We start from the raw sequence: 19,290 nt of genomic DNA on the forward strand, positions 1-19,290 counted from the left end.
ACTACTCTTACTACGGTATATTTCCTGACCCATTTCACTATTGGCCAACCGTTGGGTACAACACGAAAGAAATAAGTATGTGCATAAGTATGAGATACTCGCGGCTCGCTCTGTGTATTCTCTTGTAACTACAATAACAAGTTGCACAATACACTTGTAGTATTATCATTGTATCGTTTAAATCTATATAGTTTCGAAAGGGGAAGAAGCACCCGTGCCCCAGGACTATATACAACAGCCCAGTCCGTGCAGAATGCAAATGATCAATTAACCAGTTGTAAATCACTGTAACATGCTAAGGCAGTCCAACATCTATCTCTTGGGACCCATACATAGTCGCCGCGTCCTTTCTTTGTCCAGCCCATCCCGTTCAGAATATATTTATATTCCGACCACGTACCTACGTACGAACGAACGAACGAACGAACGAACGGACGAACGAGAACCGAGCCGTGCCAGATATAGAAAAGACAGAGACAATCGAGACAAGAGACAGGAGACTGGGGCCAAAGGAGAAAAAGGTTTTCACCCCCTTACTAATACATATACAGAGAACACGCGGACAGAGAGACAGAGAGACCACCCATCGACCTGTGACGTCCTCAGACTACTGTCTACTTCCGGCTATTTTTTTATTACATTCACTACTTTTTTCTCTCTTTTTTATCTTCATCCACTTGTCTTTTTCATTCCGTTTGTGTGGAAACATTTATGGAGACTGTGAATTTCGTAGGTTTACTTACGGGGAAATATCCTGACGAATTGAACGCATCCGTCTCGACTCGATTTCCATCGGTTAAATTTACGGCACATAGTAGAGGAAAAGATTTAGGAGGAATAACGACGTGCTAGAATGGGAGGATGCTTGAGAAGGGGTTAAAGTTGTAGGGTTCATAGAAGATACTCGAGTAGACAGCGATATCGGTTCCTTCCGCGGCCATTCATCATGACCTCCTTCTTTATCCAAAAAGAGACATCAGTAACTCCTTGCGGCACTTTATGTATAATGTGACTAAGTCCTTCTTATTTTCCTCCTCCTTCCTCCTTTTCCTTTATTTCTTTTTTTGGTTATACAGTGACGAGTAGTAAGTTAAGTACGGGTGCTTAGAGGAGACAGCCAGTTGAGAAGACGCGGATGACTGTTTGAGAAACTTCCGTTTCCTTAAAACTTAGCATAGTACGAATGATGAATACGCAGGGAGCTAAAGTATAAGTTGATGTTGTTGAAGAAGTGGAGGCAGCAGAGGAATATAAGCCACCAGCGATGTTGACGATGAGAGTTTATGAAAATCCATTTTACGACGGGATGCAAATCCAAGATGAGAGATGAGCGATGACGCCTTCTTTTCCGGTATTAAAGTGCTGGGATCTATATATTTATATATCTATATATAGATGAGAATATTTTACAAGAGTCTGGAAGGTATACTCGAAAAGTACTTGAGATTTATCAGTACAACTGTCGTGGTATCGTATACGTATTCGTCGTCGTGTAGCCTAGTTGCAGAAATGCTTCTACTTGCTTTGCACCGAGTGGCAAAGTCAACGCTTGCTCAATAAAAAAAAGGCTCGGCAAAGGGTATGAGGGAGCAAGATGCCAACGACGGAGGATATTCCAATGTGATTTGCTGACATCCGCAGGAGTGATGAGGGAAGAGAAGTGAGTGAAGAAAAGGCACATGTCAGCGTCGTCTTATATAGCCGTCCGTCCTCGTCTGCTTCTTCTTTTTCTTTTTCCCGTTTTATCAGCTAAAGGGCTCTTTTAACTCTCCTTTATCCTCTCCTATCCTTGCTTAAATTTTTACCTTCCCAGCCCCAGCACACCCTTGCCTCGGACTATATATATTTTTTCGACATTATAGACCGAGAGTAGGATAAAGGCGTGAAAGAAATAAAACTTGAAGCTTCCGAGTCGAATCAATATCGCTAGTGGCACATAGTGCTACTCTTACTCACTTACTTATCCTTCCTCTCTTTCTCTATCCTTCTCCGCACGTGTCCTGAAAAGCTAGCTAGCTTGCTAGATTGCTAGCTGGCTAAGTAAAAGCTTTAGTTCGGGAGGGTTTTGGGAATTCGAGAGCACTCGCAGCCCTGGGGGGTTGGGAGCCCAGCGAATAGCAGTAGCTCTCGAAACTTAAATCAATTATCGGACTGGCCTAAGTACTTAAGGTGATGATGATGATGTTGATTTGATGATGCAACAAATTTTCTGTCTACAGGAAATAGCTGCGATCCTTATCAGCTTCCAAAGACACGCGGAGTGGCAAAGTCGGGAGGTCAAGGTCCGCCCACGAAGTGGCTCTATGTTGCTTTATTCACGTAAGAAAGTTCGCTATCGGCGTGATGGATACTGCTGGAAGAAACGTAAAGACGGCAAGACTACACGTGAAGATCATATGAAATTAAAGGTTACTATTTTAAACAATCGTTTCAGTCCCAACAGCAGGAATATAAACCCGGCTAAAATAAGACATTGAAACAAAGCCGTTCTTTAATAAATATCATTTCCTTCCTTCCTTCTTCCTCGGGCTACCTCATTTTATCTGTTTCACTGTCTTTCACTTTAGTCTAACCCTGCCCCCTAGTCGCCGGTACTTAAGCTAATGACACGTTTCATTTTATTTCCTCTTTTTTTTTAACGATTAAACATAAAAGGTCCAAGGAGTGGAATGTATATACGGTTGTTATGTACACTCGGCAATTTTGCCGACATTTCATCGTCGTTGTTACTGGCTACTTCAAAATCCTGACGTCGTGCTGGTACATTATTTAAACGTACCCTATCCAGACGGTGACGCTAAATTGGCAGCACTACCGCCGTGCCTTGCATTACCACCAGACAAAAAAGAATGGACCCGTGACGAATTGGCCTCGCAATTGAGGCCCATGTTCTTGGGTAGCGATGATGATCCCAACAATCCACATTTATCGCAGCATAATAATCACCCAGTTGATATGATTGTAACTCAATTACTGGACAGACAGCGTGCATCAACGACCACGTCAACGACTGGAGCGCAATTGGCTCCACGACGATTAACACCAGACAATCAGGTAATTTTAATATTTGAATTTCCCTCCTTTGCTTTGTTCCTTGTTCAGTTTTTTTTTAACACCTCTGGAGCTAAAATTATTATTGATCATCACTTAAACCCTCGAGTGCCATTGTTTTACAAGTAGTAATTTTAAAACAAAGGATGAGATGTCGCTGTTGACCTTGCTGCAGGTAACCTCGACGACTGGAGGCCAGCAGCCCTCGTCTACGGCGTCAACAGCGCCTCGCATATACTCAAGACATTCCCACTCGACCCAGAGTCAACAGCCAGCACCTCTAGTTTTAAGTCTCCAACAAATACAGGGTGGCGGTGGACTTTTGATACTCAACAGCCAGCCATATCATCAACAGCCACAGCAACAGCAACCGCAGCAGCAACAACAAACTCAGCAGTCTCAGCAGGTTGAAATGCAGACTGTCAGCGAACAGACTTTGGTACAGCAACAGCAGACGAGTGTTGATCGCGAACAGCAGACACAGCAGCAGGATTTAGATACCAAAGACTCGATCGAGCTCACAACACATCAGACAATCAGTGCGTCTGGCAACAGCGGCATGACGGACTTCGTTGAGACCCTGGACTTGAGTCAGGAAGACATTCAGCGAACGCTTTCAGCAAATATGATACCTCCTTCCCCATCTCCGTCGCCAGCTGACAATCATATCATCAATCCCATGGACTTTATCGACTCGTCTGATGATGTACTCGTAAATCTTGATGCTTTCGATGTATTCGGCGATCTTCCTGAGCTCCATGACTTTGAGACTGAGCACAAGGCGGAAGTGGACAGAACCGGTTCACAATCTGACAGTGCTTGTCATCCTGGAGCTACCGTCCATATTGCCGAGTATAGTCCGGAATGGAGTTACACCGAAGGTGGAGTCAAGGTAAGATTCAGTAGCAACTTTTAGCCCTTTTTTCCGAGTCCCTTACCCAGAACCAAGGCATCAATATTAACACCGCAAACGTAATCTAGGTACTAGTAGCTGGACCGTGGACAGGTGGTAGTGGTTCACAATCGTATTCCGTTCTATTTGACGCTGAGCCAGTTGAAGCGTGTCTGGTACAGCCCGGTGTATTACGTTGTCGTTGTCCAGCTCACGCCCCCGGTATCGCGTCACTACAAGTGGCTTGTGATGGATTTGTCGTGTCTGACAGCGTTGCATTTGAATATCGACGTGCGCCCACAACAGAGCCAAGTCCAGAAAAGGCATTACTAGATCGATTGGCGGACGTCGAATCACGTTTACAAGGACCAGGTCCACCCTCACCCGCAGTACATCTCGAAGAGCGTCTCGTTACTTACTGTCAGGTATTGACACCCTTCAATTTACCACCTCCTCCATTCCATCAACATCTCAGTTTATTTATGAAGGAGCTGCGGGTTTGTTTCAGGACGCAGTTGTCCGTCCATGGCGAGCTGGTGCCGAACCTCTGCAATCCGGTGGACCAACTCTACTACATCTTGCTGCCGGTTTAGGTTATTCGCGTTTAGCTTGCGCTCTTCTTCATTGGCGGTCAGAAAATCCTAGCAGTGTTTTAGATGCAGAGGTCGACGCTTTGAGACAAGACGCTGCGGGCTTGACACCTCTCGCTTGGGCTTGTGCCGCTGGACATGCTGATACTGCACGTATTCTTTATCGGTAAGTCATATTTACTTGAAATAATTACAGCAGCTTACAGTAATTACGAAAATATTATTTTAAAATCGCGTTCGTCAACGAGGAAAGAGAAAGTAAATTAGTTTCTAGGGTTATTACAATTTATTGCCCCAGGTGGAACGCGATGGCTCTACGCGTGAGAGATTGTCAGAACCGAAGTGCAACAGATCTGGCTACAGAGAATGGTCATACGGATATTGCCAAGGAGTTGAATCGATTGGAAGCACGGAGACAAGATGAGAGGCTCTTCTTACGACCGGCGAGTCCTAGCCCGAGACGTCCCTCACAAGACAGCGGTCTCGATTTAACCTTGTGTTAGTTTCGTTTAAAATTTATCTTTCAAACACTCCGTAATATTTTATTTTAAATTATCTTTTATATTTATCTTTTAAATCCTTATATAAATAATATTTTGTTGCACGGCTAGCCATTGACCCTTTAAATGCCTCAAACCCTTTAAAAATTACTTTATTTATGTTTTTAAAACTACCCGCGGTAAACCAAAGTAAGCGAGTATTATTTATAAAGAGCGTTTATATATGCGGAAAATATGCAGGTGCTTCTCCGCTACTGGACAGGATGGAATTATTGCAAGAGGATGATTCGTCTTTAGGCTTGGACCATCAAGGAATGGAGAGTACTCCAAGCTCCCAATCGTCTGTAGGTCCGTACATGTCCATCGTAACAAATCCTAAAAAAAACAACCAAAAAAAATTTACCAGAGACTTTTTCAAAAAATCACTGAATCCCCCACTTGCCTGTGCCTGTCTCGTGTGTTGTCTAACCGTTTTCTTGTTTGAAGTTACCTTATTACTGTTTATTATTTCGTTATGTTTCTATGCTGTAAAAAGTCTAAGAGTATTTTTACAAACCCAAGTCTTAAGTTTACGCGCCAGTATATTTGTAAATTTGAATTTTTAAAATTACCCGCCTTTTTTTACTCTGCCGGTAGAAAGCAGAAGCGGCAAAATGGCGACTCGGGTCGCGATAAATCCTCAGTTTTAAGCTTTAAATGTTTATTGTAAATAAACTAACAGGATTTGGAGTGTGAAATTTAATAGAGTTACGGAGTAAAATAGTATCGGTTGAGCGCGAAAAGAATCAGGTCGCTAAATTTAATATTTTTAAAGATATCGTGAGTTTAAAATACAGCTTTCGATTGCGAATGAGCAATAAGAGATGAAAAATAAAATACTCTTAAGAAGCTTAAGACTTTTTACAGCAACGAAAGCTAGAGTTACAGTATTTTATAAAATGAATACTAACCCTTCCTATAGCTTGAGCAGTGTTGGTGTTTGCTTGGCCTTCATCTTTGAATTCTATCACATAGCTAAGGTATCTGTGTTTCCACACATTTACAGACAATACTTGAGTACTTATCTTAAATATAAAAGATAAATTACACATGTGTTAAACTTTTTATAATTTAACATCAGAAAGTTAACAAAGAAAAAAAATTAACAACATAAAGGATGGTCACTACTTAACAAAATGGGATGGGGTTTTCTCACAAATTATATTTTTCAACACGTGTGTGTGCTTTTTCGTTTCATATATATTTATATATATATATATATTATAAAACGCAGTGCCAAGATTTTTCCACGTCTGATATATAGCAGCTTTGGCAACGTGTTTTCTGTCGTCCGGCTGCTTTGGTGTATAACTTTTTCGTAAATAAGTCAAAAAAAATCTCAAGTAACAAAATAAAAGTTATTTTCGAGTGTACTTATAATTTATAAAAAAAAAAGAAACCAAGTTTGCCACTAAATGGTTACTTTGTTTATAAACTTTTGAGTTGATGGGTTAATTTGGATTTCTGTTTAATTTGGATAAAAAATGTTTCTATTTCTGTTTATGTTTAAATTTTGTTGTTTTTGTTGTTGATGTGTGTGGTGGTAAAACGGCGGTTAGTCGCCTACGCTTTTAAGTTTGGCTAGGGTGGTAATTTATTTTTTTTAGGGGAGGAAGACGTGCGGGTGCTGACGTTGGCCGAACAAATAATTGCCGCACTACCAGAGAGAATAAAGAGAGAGGGTGATCCTTCGTCCCCCTCGCTGCCACCCTCGCCGCCATCCTCATTGACCCCGCTCGAGGATGCTTTTATGGAGCAAATGGTAAGTACACAATTTTAAATGGAATTTAACCGAATATAAAGTCTCTTTTTTATCAAGTGGATCAGGATTAAGATGCTCCGAGTAATTAATTACTTTTTAGATCAAAGATGTCCTGAAAAAATAATTATTCAAGTTAATTATTGCCAATTGAAATATTTAATTTAACAAATTTTTAATTAAAATATAAATATATTACGGGTTATTATCATAAACTGGGAAATGTTTCAAATGTTTTATGCGAGGTAATAAAATTTCGACGAGTTATTTTGACGTAACTATTTTATGACGTAGAAATACTATTCGTTGTTTCATAAATGCGAGCAACGTGCAGGATTTTTTTATATATTTATGTTTATTAAAAATCCTATTGTCATATATATACTTATATATTTATGTGTAAATATGAGGACTATGATTTGATATTATACTTTTAAGTTGACCGGTTAATTTTATCGTGACTGCGCTAAATGATATTGAGAGAGCGCGAGAGAGAGAGGGGGCGGGTTGAGGCTGATGGTAAATGTAATTTGATAAATTTTGAAATAAGTGGAAATGAAATTGTTGGACGCGCTCGATTTAATTAACAATGTTACGCAACTGTAGTTGTATTATCCGTAATATTATTTGATCCTCGGTATTATTAAAACGGATTATTCATTTAAATGTTTATGCCACGTCATTTATTTATTTAACAGTTAATCGATTATTCATTTTTATTTTCATTTCAATTTTTTTATTTTTTTATTTACTATTTTTTTAATTTTATTAACTGCTAATTATTATTCACACAGCAATTTAATTTATTTATTAGCAAATAAATTACATAACGCGTGATTAGTATTTAATATTTATTATTTAAATGATTAATTAACAATTTTATTTAAATAATTATTTTGTTACCAACAAAATCTTGACTTTTAAATATTTTTAAAAATAATTATTTTCTTTAACAAGATTTTTTTTTTCTCAATCAAACAAAAGCTTTTTTGCTCCAGTGATTTATCGGCATCCGTTCTATGAGTAATCGCAAGTGCATTTTTTTGTTTGCAAAACTCCTCAATCGTCCGCGTCCGTGTTAGAATATCTCATATATTATATATCAAATACAATTAAACGACAATTGCCTCGCATAAAAAAAAAAACCGTCGATAATTAATTATCTGCTTGGCTGTTGATTAAATAACTCATCATTAATTACCAACTAACAATTCATTAATTCAAATAAATTAAATTGAACTTAAAATCTGAAATTATGTCAAGTTAAATAAAATCCATTAGCTCTTGATGAAATTAAATTAAAAATAATAAAAAGGCTTTCATAAATAATTATAAAAAATGAACTTGAACAAAAAAAAATAATTGCAGCCACTCGACTCCGGCGAGCTTTTCGATTCATATCGCGAATGCGGAGGCGCGGCATCAGTATCCGACGTCGACGCGGAAGCAAGTCCGTCCAGTCCATCTAGCAGCTGCTTGACACCCGACTCACCCTCGCCCCCGCCCACGACCGCCGACTTCTGCGAGTTCCTCCAGCTGCAGCTCCAACTGGATGGCGGCAGCCACAGCCACAGTCATCACCAGCATCACCATTCCCATCATCACCATAATCTGAATCATCACAGTCAATACAATGATTACAATGGTAACTGCGGTAACGAGCGAACTACCGACGGCGAAGCTGATCTGAGTCGTCTGACGCTGTCCGATCGCGAACAACGTGAGCTTTATCACGCCGCCCGTATGATCCAAAAGGCTTATCGCAATTACAAGGGCCGTCAACGTCAAGAGGAAGCCGAACGACACGCTGCTGTACTTATACAGCAGTACTACCGCCGACATAAACAGTACGCTTATTACAGGTATACTTTATAGTTATAAGTTATCATACCCCGGGGAGATTTAATCGGCCATCAAACGGTAAAATGGACATTCTATTTTATTAAAACTTTTTTTTTTTTACTTAGAAACCATAGAATAGACTTTAAATAAATAAAAGCGCATTGTCTGCTACTCTCTAAATATGAATTAGTGGTTTTTCACTAATTTCAAGTGAATATTCACTAATTGTCAATGCTACAATCGTACCACGCAGAATTAGTGAATATTCACTAAATGAATATGAGAATATTGAAATTTACTGATTTGATAAGTGAATATTCACTAATTGTCAATGTACAATCGTACCACTCAGAATTAGTGAATATTCACTAAATAAATATGAGAATATTGAAATTTACTGATTTGATAAGTGAATATTCACTAATTGTCAATGCTACAATCGTACCACGCAGAATTAGTGAATATTCACTAAATGAATATGTGAATATTGGAATTCACTGATTTGATAAGTGAATATGAGAATCCACTAAATTGAAAAGTGAATATGGAAATTCACTGATTTCATCGGTGAAAAAAAATATTATATTGCGAAAAAAAATATAAGACACTTGTAATTAGATCCGAAATGTGATTAATGTATTAGAATCATTACTTAGAGGAAGTATACATGATTTTGATTGATGAAAAAATCCCGGTGACTGCTGGGCTCGAACCTGCATCCTTCCGATTCAAAGTCTTTGATGCTATCCACTGCGCTGATCTACGCATGTGATCGCGCGAGTGTAAATAGTATATTCGTTATGATACCAAACAATAACTGATGAAGAAATAAAAAATCCGTGATGTTACGATTGACGTACTCTTCATATAAATATATTATTGTTCTGTACTTCTATTTTTTTTTATTTTGAAAGTTTTTTATTACAATTTTTTAAAATAGCACCATAATTATTAATTATATTTATATCTAGTAAAATATTTAATTATTTGCTAGTTAAAGTTACTAGTGAAATTGTGAAATTCATAAATTAAGAAGTGAATAACAGTTTGACTTGTAGAAATTATGAAAATATCGGTAGTTCAGTAGTGAAAATCACTAATTTGCTAGTGAAAATTATAGTACTAAATTTATTAGCGAGAATTCACTAATTTGTTATTTAAATACACTGATTATGAAGTGAATACTGCTTCACTAACGTAATTAATGAAATTTCCACTAATTCATGTTTAGAGAGTAGACGATTTCAGAGGTCAGTTGGCTCCTTGAGCCGAAGGCGAGAGCTGCCACCGCGTTCTCTGAAACCGACTTTCCGATACTCAGCAAAATTCCCCTCACTGATGCAGCGAAAATTTTTTAAAAATTCCCACCGCTGACATTTGAGGAAAATTTACCGGCGGTCCATTTTACCTCGCAAATGAAACTGAACTAAACTAAAGTAAATGCAGTGATAAGTAATTGAATTATAGTTTTTAAAAATATGTTGAACAAGTAATTGAAAGTTTGACTAAAGTAATTTTGTCACGGCCGATTTCACCCCCACTCCTTCCCAAACATTAATCCTCATAATCCGCGGTATATCTTGATAAATTAGCGATCCAAAATATTAAATTAACCTCATTACAGTAGTGTCTACTCGGGCATAAATGACGTTATTTAAAATCGGTGATGGATAACTCCAGTAGTTTAACTCGCGATTCTAATGAGCCAACGAGTCGACGAGTCAACAATTAACCCAAACAAAATGGGGTTAAAAAAACATAAACAAGTATATCTGTAAGCTCTATGGGATAGAATTGTTAGGTTGTACGTTAGCTCTACAGGCTCGAATCGTGTGCGAATATAAGACACTCGGCAACTTTTAATTGGGATCGTAAATAATTCGGTAACTTTGACTTAACTTTATAGCAGGTTGCCACGGGGGCCTCTCGAATACGAAATTAAGCTGGCATTAAATTAATACGACTTGGGGTCTAAGACTGTGGCCGTGGATCCTGCATAATGGAACGTCTCTAGAGTGTGTCTTCAGTTTCCACCACTGGGTTCTTACCCTCTCTATTACCCAGCACCCGACACTTGGCACCCGGGAACCTCACAGATTCCTTACTATCAACTCTCCTATTCTTATCTATAAGACGACTCCTGATCCGTTCTCTTGTACCATAGTATAGTCTAGTCTAGTCTAGTCTAGTGAACTTTACCCAGCCTCTGGTTATACTCTTATACTAATTGCAGACAAGCCACCAAAGCCGCACTGGTGATTCAAAGCAACTATCGTAGTTACCGTGCTCGTCCCGGATCCACAAGCACACGACAGCAATCTGTTCACCAGCAAGCTGCTCATCAGGCTGCTAGGAAAATTCAACAGTTTATGCGACAATCTAAGATCAAGTATGTCCTATTTTTCATTATCATTATCATCAATAATTAATATTAACATTGCAAAGATAAATTACTAATTATACACTGGTCACAGAAATTAAGGGATAGAAAAAAAATCCGAAATTTTTAGGTGATTTTCAACATGCTGTAACTCGGTGAAAAATGGTCGTATAAAAAAACTAAAAAAAGGCAAATTGTAGCCTCAAATTTCTAGTTTTCAGATCTGGACCTCAAAATTTTTTATCATGTACGGTTCCGGAGTAATCATAAGAAAACCAACGAAAAAAAAATTTTCAAAATTTTTGCTGGTCTTTCAATACCTCTATGGGCGACAATAAATTTTTTTGAATAATCCGACTGTCTGACTTTTCTCGGAAATTTTATGCCCTTTGATTTGGTGGCTTTAAAAAATCTCTACGATGATTTGGCGCCGAGTTATCATCGATCAAAGCAAAAAAGTCCATTTTGGCTTTGATAATCAATCCGGAACCGTACATGATAAAAAATTTTGAGGTCCAGGTCTGAAAACTAGAAACTTGAGGCTACAATTTGCCTTTTTTTAGTTTTTTTATACGACCATTTTTCACCGAGTTACAGCATGTTGAAAATCACCTAAAAATTTCGGATTTTTTTTCTATCCCTTAATTTCTGTGACCAGTGTAATTACTAACCACCAACTAATAATTATTAAAATGTTGTGCAGTCTGTCGTGTGATGATTCACGACCGGTAAGAAATCCATTGAATTATTACTATTTTTAAGGAAAGTGGGGAAAATTAACCATTAATTTTAATTTAACGCCTCGTCTATTCCGCTCCGAATTATTTCCACTGATTAACCGGCGATTAATCGTCTCCGCAGCTCGAATATTTCAATAAATTTATGTCAGATAGGCACTTTTGTAAACTAGACATTGGTAATTTATAAAATTTATCCATTTGATTCATTAATTTTTGTATATTAATAGAAAAAAAATCATTTAAATCTCGAAAACTAGTCCACCGGTCGATTTGTTCGAGTGTATGTACACACGATAACTCTTTCAGTTATCAATCGATTGACTCAACTTTTTTTTTCTATCTTCGGTACATCCTCGGGATAGAGCCTAGAAAAAATAATGAAAATCTGCAAGTCCAAAAAATAATTATCGAGCAAAATTTGAAATTTCCCCGCCTTTCTTAACTAAAATTGGCTGTCGATAATAACGCCGATTAATGAGTGAAAATAAAAAATAAAAATAATTGGGGTTTTGTTTAAAGACTTCAGAACGCACGGGCCGCCGCAAACGCGAGCGGGAGGCAGCCAGTGGTCATTTCACGGGCGGTTGCTGCCCCCCAAAGCTCGCACTCATCTAGCCCAGGGGCCAGCCTAGCAGCCGGGAACCAAGAGGCAACATAACAGCTACCAGTTCAACAAATTCACAAACTTGTTCTACGACAACTAAAACTTCAACTCGTACAACTGACTGTCCAACTGAATTCAGTGGCAATCATTCTCCTTCCAAGCATCATAAAGCTTAAAGCAATTATATTTAAAATTTAACTTTTAAATAAAAAAAAATAAATAAATAAATAAATACTTAATTACTTAAATAAATAAATGAATAATATAACGGCTGGTTAATGACAAGAGCAATTTTTAAAATTAATTAAATAAATAAATAAATAATTCCATTTATGGGATTGCTTTATTTTAACCGTCCCACGTCTCTCTGAGACGGTAATTGCCGGTTTTTAATTACGGATAGCCTCTATTTATATTTATTCTACATTACGTTATTAATTTATTTCATTATTACTATTATTTATTTACACTGTAAAAAATTTACGGAGTGAATGATTTTTTATTTCTTCCCGAAAGGGAGGTTTGGAAAATATTATAGGTTGCCCTAGTGGATCCTAATTACGGTTAATTATCGTATCTTACCGTAAAATGCCGTAAATTGCAGTATTTCCGGTAAGATACTGCAATGCAACCGTAAATTTGCGGTAAAATATCGCAGCATTGTCGCAAATTTTAGGGTAAATTGCCGTATTTTACGGTAATTCTTCTGAGTGCCGTAAATTACGGTATTTTACAGCCAAATGCCACAATGTAACCACAAATTTTATGGTAAATTGTCGTAATTGTAGCATAAGTTACCGCAAAATGCCGTATTTTACGGTAATTCTTCTGAGTGCCGTAAATTACGGTATTTTACAGCCAAATTCCACAATGTAACCGCAAATTTTATGGTAAATTGCCGTAATTGTAGCATAAGTTACCGTAAAATGCCGTATTTTACGGTAATTCTTCTGAGTGCCGTAAATTACGGTATTTTACAGCCGAATGCCACAATGTAACCGCAAATTTTATGGTAAATTGCCGTAATTGTAGCATAAGTTAACGCAAAATACCGTATTTTACGGTAATTCTTCTGAGTGCCGTAAATTACGGTATTTTACGGCCAAATGCTGCAATTTAACCGCAAATTTTAGGGTAAATTGCTGTAATTTAAGCGTAAATTACCGATTGTTACGGTAATTTGCGGTAATGGTTCTCTATACCGTAAATTACGGGAATTTACCGTAATTCGGATTTGCTAGGGGGCCTTAATTATAAAAAAACCGAAGTTAAAATCCGTAATCACTCGTGATTTTTTACTGTGTACGCTTATTATTAAATAAATGAATAAATAAACGCTTGGGTGCTTGTAAATAATTAATAGTCTTCTTAAAATATTTCAAATCTGCTTTAAATGAATAAAAAAAAAATAATAATAATGAATAGTTACCAATTATTTACTTATATTTGGCACTGCCTCTTAAAAAACTTATTATTTATAATTAATAAATTTGGTTAATTACGTTTGTAAATAATTTAAAAATTGTGTATTGTTTCAATTAAGTAATGATACATATCATTTATTAATTGTATCATAATCTGTTGTTAAAAAATTATTTATTATTAAATTGTTAATAATTGCGTCGAGACTGAGAGTAATGAGAGGTATCCACCGGCATTAAAATAAAAAAAAAAACATATATTAAAATTTTAAAAATAAAATAAAATAAAATTTCGAGACTGAATTGTATTGTGAGTATTAACTCTCGGTGTATACAAAAAATAATAATAATTATTATTTAAAAAACAAAGTAAATGCGATTGTTTAAGTTTGTTGTGTCGCTTGTGTAATTTGTACTGAGACTTTTTTTTTTGTTAAGAATTAGGTTATGGTCCGGGCTAGAGGTTATTTTTTTTCAAAACAATGTGAAGAAATTTTGAACAAAGTGTCAGTTTTATTGTTTTCTCAAAGGGACTGATGCTAAAATATTTAAAAATTTATGATACTGAAGTTAGCAGACGTCTAATAATTTTTGGATTTTTTTTAGACGATAAACCAGAAGAAAAAAAATATTTGAATAAATTGCACCTGTAGTTTTTTCAATTTTCTACATGTGCATATTTTTAATTTTTTTTTTCTTCAAATTTAATTGCTAAAAAAAAAATCCAAAAATTTTTAATTGTTTGCTAACTTTAGGATCATAAAAATTTTGATTGTTAAATTTTTTTTTTTTTTTTTAAAGAGAAAGTTAATGATTAATATAAAAATTTGTAATTATTTGAACTAAATTTTGGACATTATACGGAAAAAATATTCAATTTAAACATTTTTCAGTGAAACAAAAAAAAATTAGACGCTAATTTTTAAACTATCGCTCAAAATCTTAAGCATTAATGCAAAATATTGTCGTTAAATTTTGATTGAAGGCATCAGTCCCTCCAGTACTTAATTTGCGTAATGAATATGAACAAAAAAACCATTCCTAGTTGACGAAAAAAGGATTGTGATTTATTAAAAAAAAAAATAATATTTTTTTTATGATTTCTCATGTCCCGGGTGCGCGATTTATTTGCGTGGATGTTGAAAAAATAAATAAACGAGATGGAAAAATATTTAAAGTCCCGATGGGATTTAAACGAATGAGTCCAACGAATTCGTTGATATTTATGATGATGGATGATGAATGATTATTATGAACAAGATGACGTTTTAATGAGTGATGATGTTATGTAAGATGGCGTAAGCCAATGATTGTTATATTTATCTATCAAGATACTGAGCTTTTCTGCTGTTGTAAATTATTGTTACTGTCAATATTATTATTTCATTGTTAATTATTATTTATTTTTAATTATTGTATATAATAATAATTATTATAATAATAATATTAATAATAATAATTAAGAGTTAATTAAAAGTTTCTAATTATTGAGGTAAAATTGTCGAAATATTTTTTTTTAGTCAATCTATTGTTACTTTTAAGTTTTTTTATGATTAATTGGCATTAATCGATTAATAAAATAATTTTGGATTAATGATTAATGGACAATTAATCAGTCTTATGGTTAATAAAATTGTCTATTAATGCGCTGTAATTAATAATTAATAATTAATGGATGTTTTGAGTTAATGATTAATTAATAAAAATTAAAAACTCAATAAATAAAACAGTATTTAATATAAAATTTTACCTCAATATAAAATTGCAATAAGCGTTAATTAAAAATTGTTCACTCGATATTTAAATCTTCAATCTAAATATTATTTATTAACTATTTAATTATAAATTAATTAGATGCTTTATGTCGATTCCGACGACTAAATTTTTCTAGTAAAAAAAAAAAAAAAATTTTTTAAATACAATGCTATATAATGTGATAAATTAAATAGTGATCCAAGAAAGTATTTATCGTGCTCCGTTTACTTTATTAACAATAAAAAAAAATAAGCGTTAAAATTAAGTCAGTAAATTTTTTTTTTTTTTTTTTTTTTGAAAACTGTTTCAACTAAAAAATTTATTTACGTGCAGATTTGATGAGATGTAGACACGAAAGTTAATATTCTAATTTAAATTTTATTATTATATATTTTAACAAGGAAGCACGTGATATATATATATTTTTTTTTTTTTTTTTTTTTTTTTTTCTTAAGTCTTTTCATGCTTTCAATGTACTACGGGTACTATTAACTCGTAATAAAAAAACTAAATAATAATAAATAACGAAAAGAAGGGAAACAAGAGAAGGATAAGAAAAGAATAATGAATTAAAAAAAAAATAATAATAACAATAAATAATTAAAAAGTTTAAAATCGATTTAGCACTTAAGCTCCCACGCTCAATCCACGATGTTCCCGCAAGCATGGAACGTTACGGAACAAAATAATTTAAAAATTTAATTATGACGTCATACTCTTTGATCGTCTTATCATAATAATAATGATAATAATGATAATTATTATTATTATTGTTAATATTAAAATAATAAATGTAGATATCGATTATTAAAAGTTGTATAGATTAATGCGAAACGCATGAGGCAAATAAATAAAATAAATGAATTAATTGATGATTAATTAATGATTAATTATAAATAATGAAAAAGTAAAAATAACTAAATGTATACATGAGTCAATTCCAACGAGCATTTTACATGCCATTAAGCTTAACGGATTAATTAGTAATTAACGCGTGTGAGTAATTAATGATTGTGTGAGGGTTAATAGAAAAAAATAAATTAATTAATTGATTAATTATAATAATAATAATAATAATAATAAAAAATTAAATTTCTTCAATCATTGTTATTTAATTAAATTAATCCATGCTATCGATTATAATATTAATTAATAAATTAATCGATAATTATTATGAATTATAAATTATTAATGAGAGAAATAATGAATTAATGAATTCTTATACAGACTTATATTAATATTTTTGCTTATTCGATATTTAATAATCTATTGATAATAGTTGAGCTATTTAATAGAATTATAAATTTAATAAATTGTAATTAATAAATTAATTATTAAAATAATGCCATTTAATATTTCTTTTTGATTTAAATTTATAATATTTAAAAGTTATTATTAAATATATTAAATTTTTATATCCAAGTCAAAATAACCTCAGATTTATTTTAAATTATTAATTATTTTATATTTATCTTCTGGAAAAAATAATAAGATGATCATATATGATCATATATATTATTATATCTGATACAATTTTTAGTCTTATATAAGTATGTGTTTCACATATGATCATATATTAAGCCATTGACAAGGATGCAGCTTTATATCTGATCACATATGACCGTATATGATCATATATGGCTATGCATGATCATAAATAATTTAATACTTGTACAGATATGATCAGGTATGTTAGTAAAAAAAATTTATCACCGATATATATGATTATATCTGATCACATACAAAGTCGCTATCGCAGTTGCCGCGTTATATCTGATCATATATGATTATATCTGATACAATTTTTAGTCTTATCTAAGTATGTATTTCATATATGATCATATATTAAGTCATTGGTAAGAATGCAGTTTCGTATCTGATCATATGTGACCATATATGATCACATATGGTTATACATGATCATAAATAATTTAATACTTGTAGAAATATGATCAGAAACGCCAGTAAAAAAATTATCATGATCATATATAGATATATGATTATATCTGATTACATATATTCATATCTGATACTATGTTTAGACGTATAAAAATATTTGGTACGCATATGATCATATACTAAGCCACTAGCACAGTTGTTGCGTTATATCTGATCATATATGATAATATCTGCTAACGTTTTTATCATAAATTACTTAAAGCCAGATAATATTTGAGCATATATGATAAGATATAACAATATGAAAAATTGATTTTGATCATATAAAAACATATATGATCATATCTGCTATATATGATCATATATGAAATCGCAGGTATCATGCAGCCTCATATGGTCATAAATTATCAGAAATGATTATTTTTTGTATCTGATCAGATATCGGTAGTCATATATGATCATGTTTTAGTATTTGATTCCAGATATTGATGATTAATTAAAAATAATGATTTTTTAGAAAAAATTAATGAATAATATTAAAGTCAGAACTAAATAATTTTAAATAAAAGAAAAGACTTAATAATAAATAGGACATGTTTTAATGAGGTTATTTAACTTCCGGTTTATTAATATATAGTTATCTCGACTATTGTCAGATAAAACTTGAACCTGATAAATTAAACTAATTAATAAATTAATAATAACAAAAAAAAATTAATGCAGTATTTTTTGAAGCACTTGGATGTTGCTTTTAGTTTTTCTTGATAAATTTAAAAATAAATTTATTAATTATAATTAATAATAAAATATATTAGTAAGAAGACGGATATTTATTAATTAAAACTTCAGCTGATTAATTAAAAAAATGTTTTAAAAAACCAAAAAAAAAATGCTAGGGTAGGCGCTTTCAAGTGACTAAATAATTAAATTTTTCCAATTTTAAATTCATTGAGGAAAATTGATTAACGATTAATGAGTAATTAAAAGAGTCGAAGACATAGAATTAAATAGGAGCCGCATGGCCTAATTGCTGCCACTTTAATTGATTAATTTATTTATTTATTAAAAAAAAAAATAATAAATAACTTACATATGTAATTTGAAAAAAATTAATTAATTAAAAAAAAAAATTATCGCCATCTTTAATTACTTTATAGACGCAAACTAAAGATAAATATTTTAGTCTAGAATATTATTAAATTTTAATTATAAAAATAAATTGATAATACGCTTGATTCGACTTAATAAATTTTAAATATAATTAATTAATAAATTTTATCAAATTTTCCTAATGTCCAGTCGAAAAAAAAAATTTTAATAATTAAAAAAAAACTAGAATGTCATATAATTAATAAAAACTTAATTTCATTAAAAAATTAATTTTATTTTTATCAAAAATAAATATTTTTATCAAAAAAAAAATTTCATGCTTTAAAATTCGTCAGATCCGCAAATTAATTAATTACTTAATTGGCTTAATTAATTAATTACAAAAAAACAATCACTGATCTCAAAAAAGCGAATTTTAAAACAAAATTAATTAATTTATCAACCAAAAAAAAGTAAATAATTAAAATCTGCTATTTTAGGATAAAAAAAAATACCAGGCTCCATCTTGTAATATTTTTATTATCGCAAAAAGTACTACTAGTAAAATAAAAAATTTAATTATAATTCTTAATAATTATATTTATTATCATTTATTATTTACTAAGCTAACGTTCAAGTAATTAATATTAATTATTAATTAATAATAATAATAATTATATACATATTAATAATAATTAATTAATTAATTAATAATAATAATATTGTAAA

General features: G+C 32.8%; 1 protein-coding gene across 6 annotated transcripts in view; it reads left to right on the plus strand.

The window, feature by feature from the left end:
• The window catches only part of LOC130674880 (calmodulin-binding transcription activator 2), a 65,203-nt gene extending 46,841 nt beyond the window's left edge, over positions 1 to 18,362 (plus strand). For 2 of the 6 annotated variants that reach the window (XM_057480319.1, XM_057480325.1), the window contains 11 exons: positions 2,220 to 2,408; positions 2,656 to 3,054; positions 3,197 to 3,943; positions 4,033 to 4,368; positions 4,452 to 4,699; positions 4,832 to 5,031; positions 5,274 to 5,381; positions 6,680 to 6,834; positions 8,200 to 8,693; positions 10,907 to 11,062; positions 12,313 to 18,362. In XM_057480319.1, the coding sequence (XP_057336302.1) occupies positions 2,220 to 2,408; positions 2,656 to 3,054; positions 3,197 to 3,943; positions 4,033 to 4,368; positions 4,452 to 4,699; positions 4,832 to 5,031; positions 5,274 to 5,381; positions 6,680 to 6,834; positions 8,200 to 8,693; positions 10,907 to 11,062; positions 12,313 to 12,451 (3,171 nt within the window). In that variant the 3' untranslated portion in view covers positions 12,452 to 18,362. Of the gene's footprint in view, positions 1 to 2,219; positions 2,409 to 2,655; positions 3,055 to 3,196; positions 3,944 to 4,032; positions 4,369 to 4,451; positions 4,700 to 4,831; positions 5,032 to 5,273; positions 5,382 to 6,679; positions 6,835 to 8,199; positions 8,694 to 10,906; positions 11,063 to 11,756; positions 11,782 to 12,312 lie in introns of all 6 variants that reach the window. The other 4 variants (XM_057480322.1, XM_057480321.1, XM_057480323.1 and 1 more) reach the window with 4 other exon arrangements.
• The last annotated feature ends 928 nt before the right edge of the window (positions 18,363 to 19,290 follow it).

This window comes from Microplitis mediator, chromosome 9, assembly GCF_029852145.1.
Source record: "Microplitis mediator isolate UGA2020A chromosome 9, iyMicMedi2.1, whole genome shotgun sequence".
Classification (NCBI taxonomy): domain Eukaryota; kingdom Metazoa; phylum Arthropoda; class Insecta; order Hymenoptera; family Braconidae; genus Microplitis; species Microplitis mediator.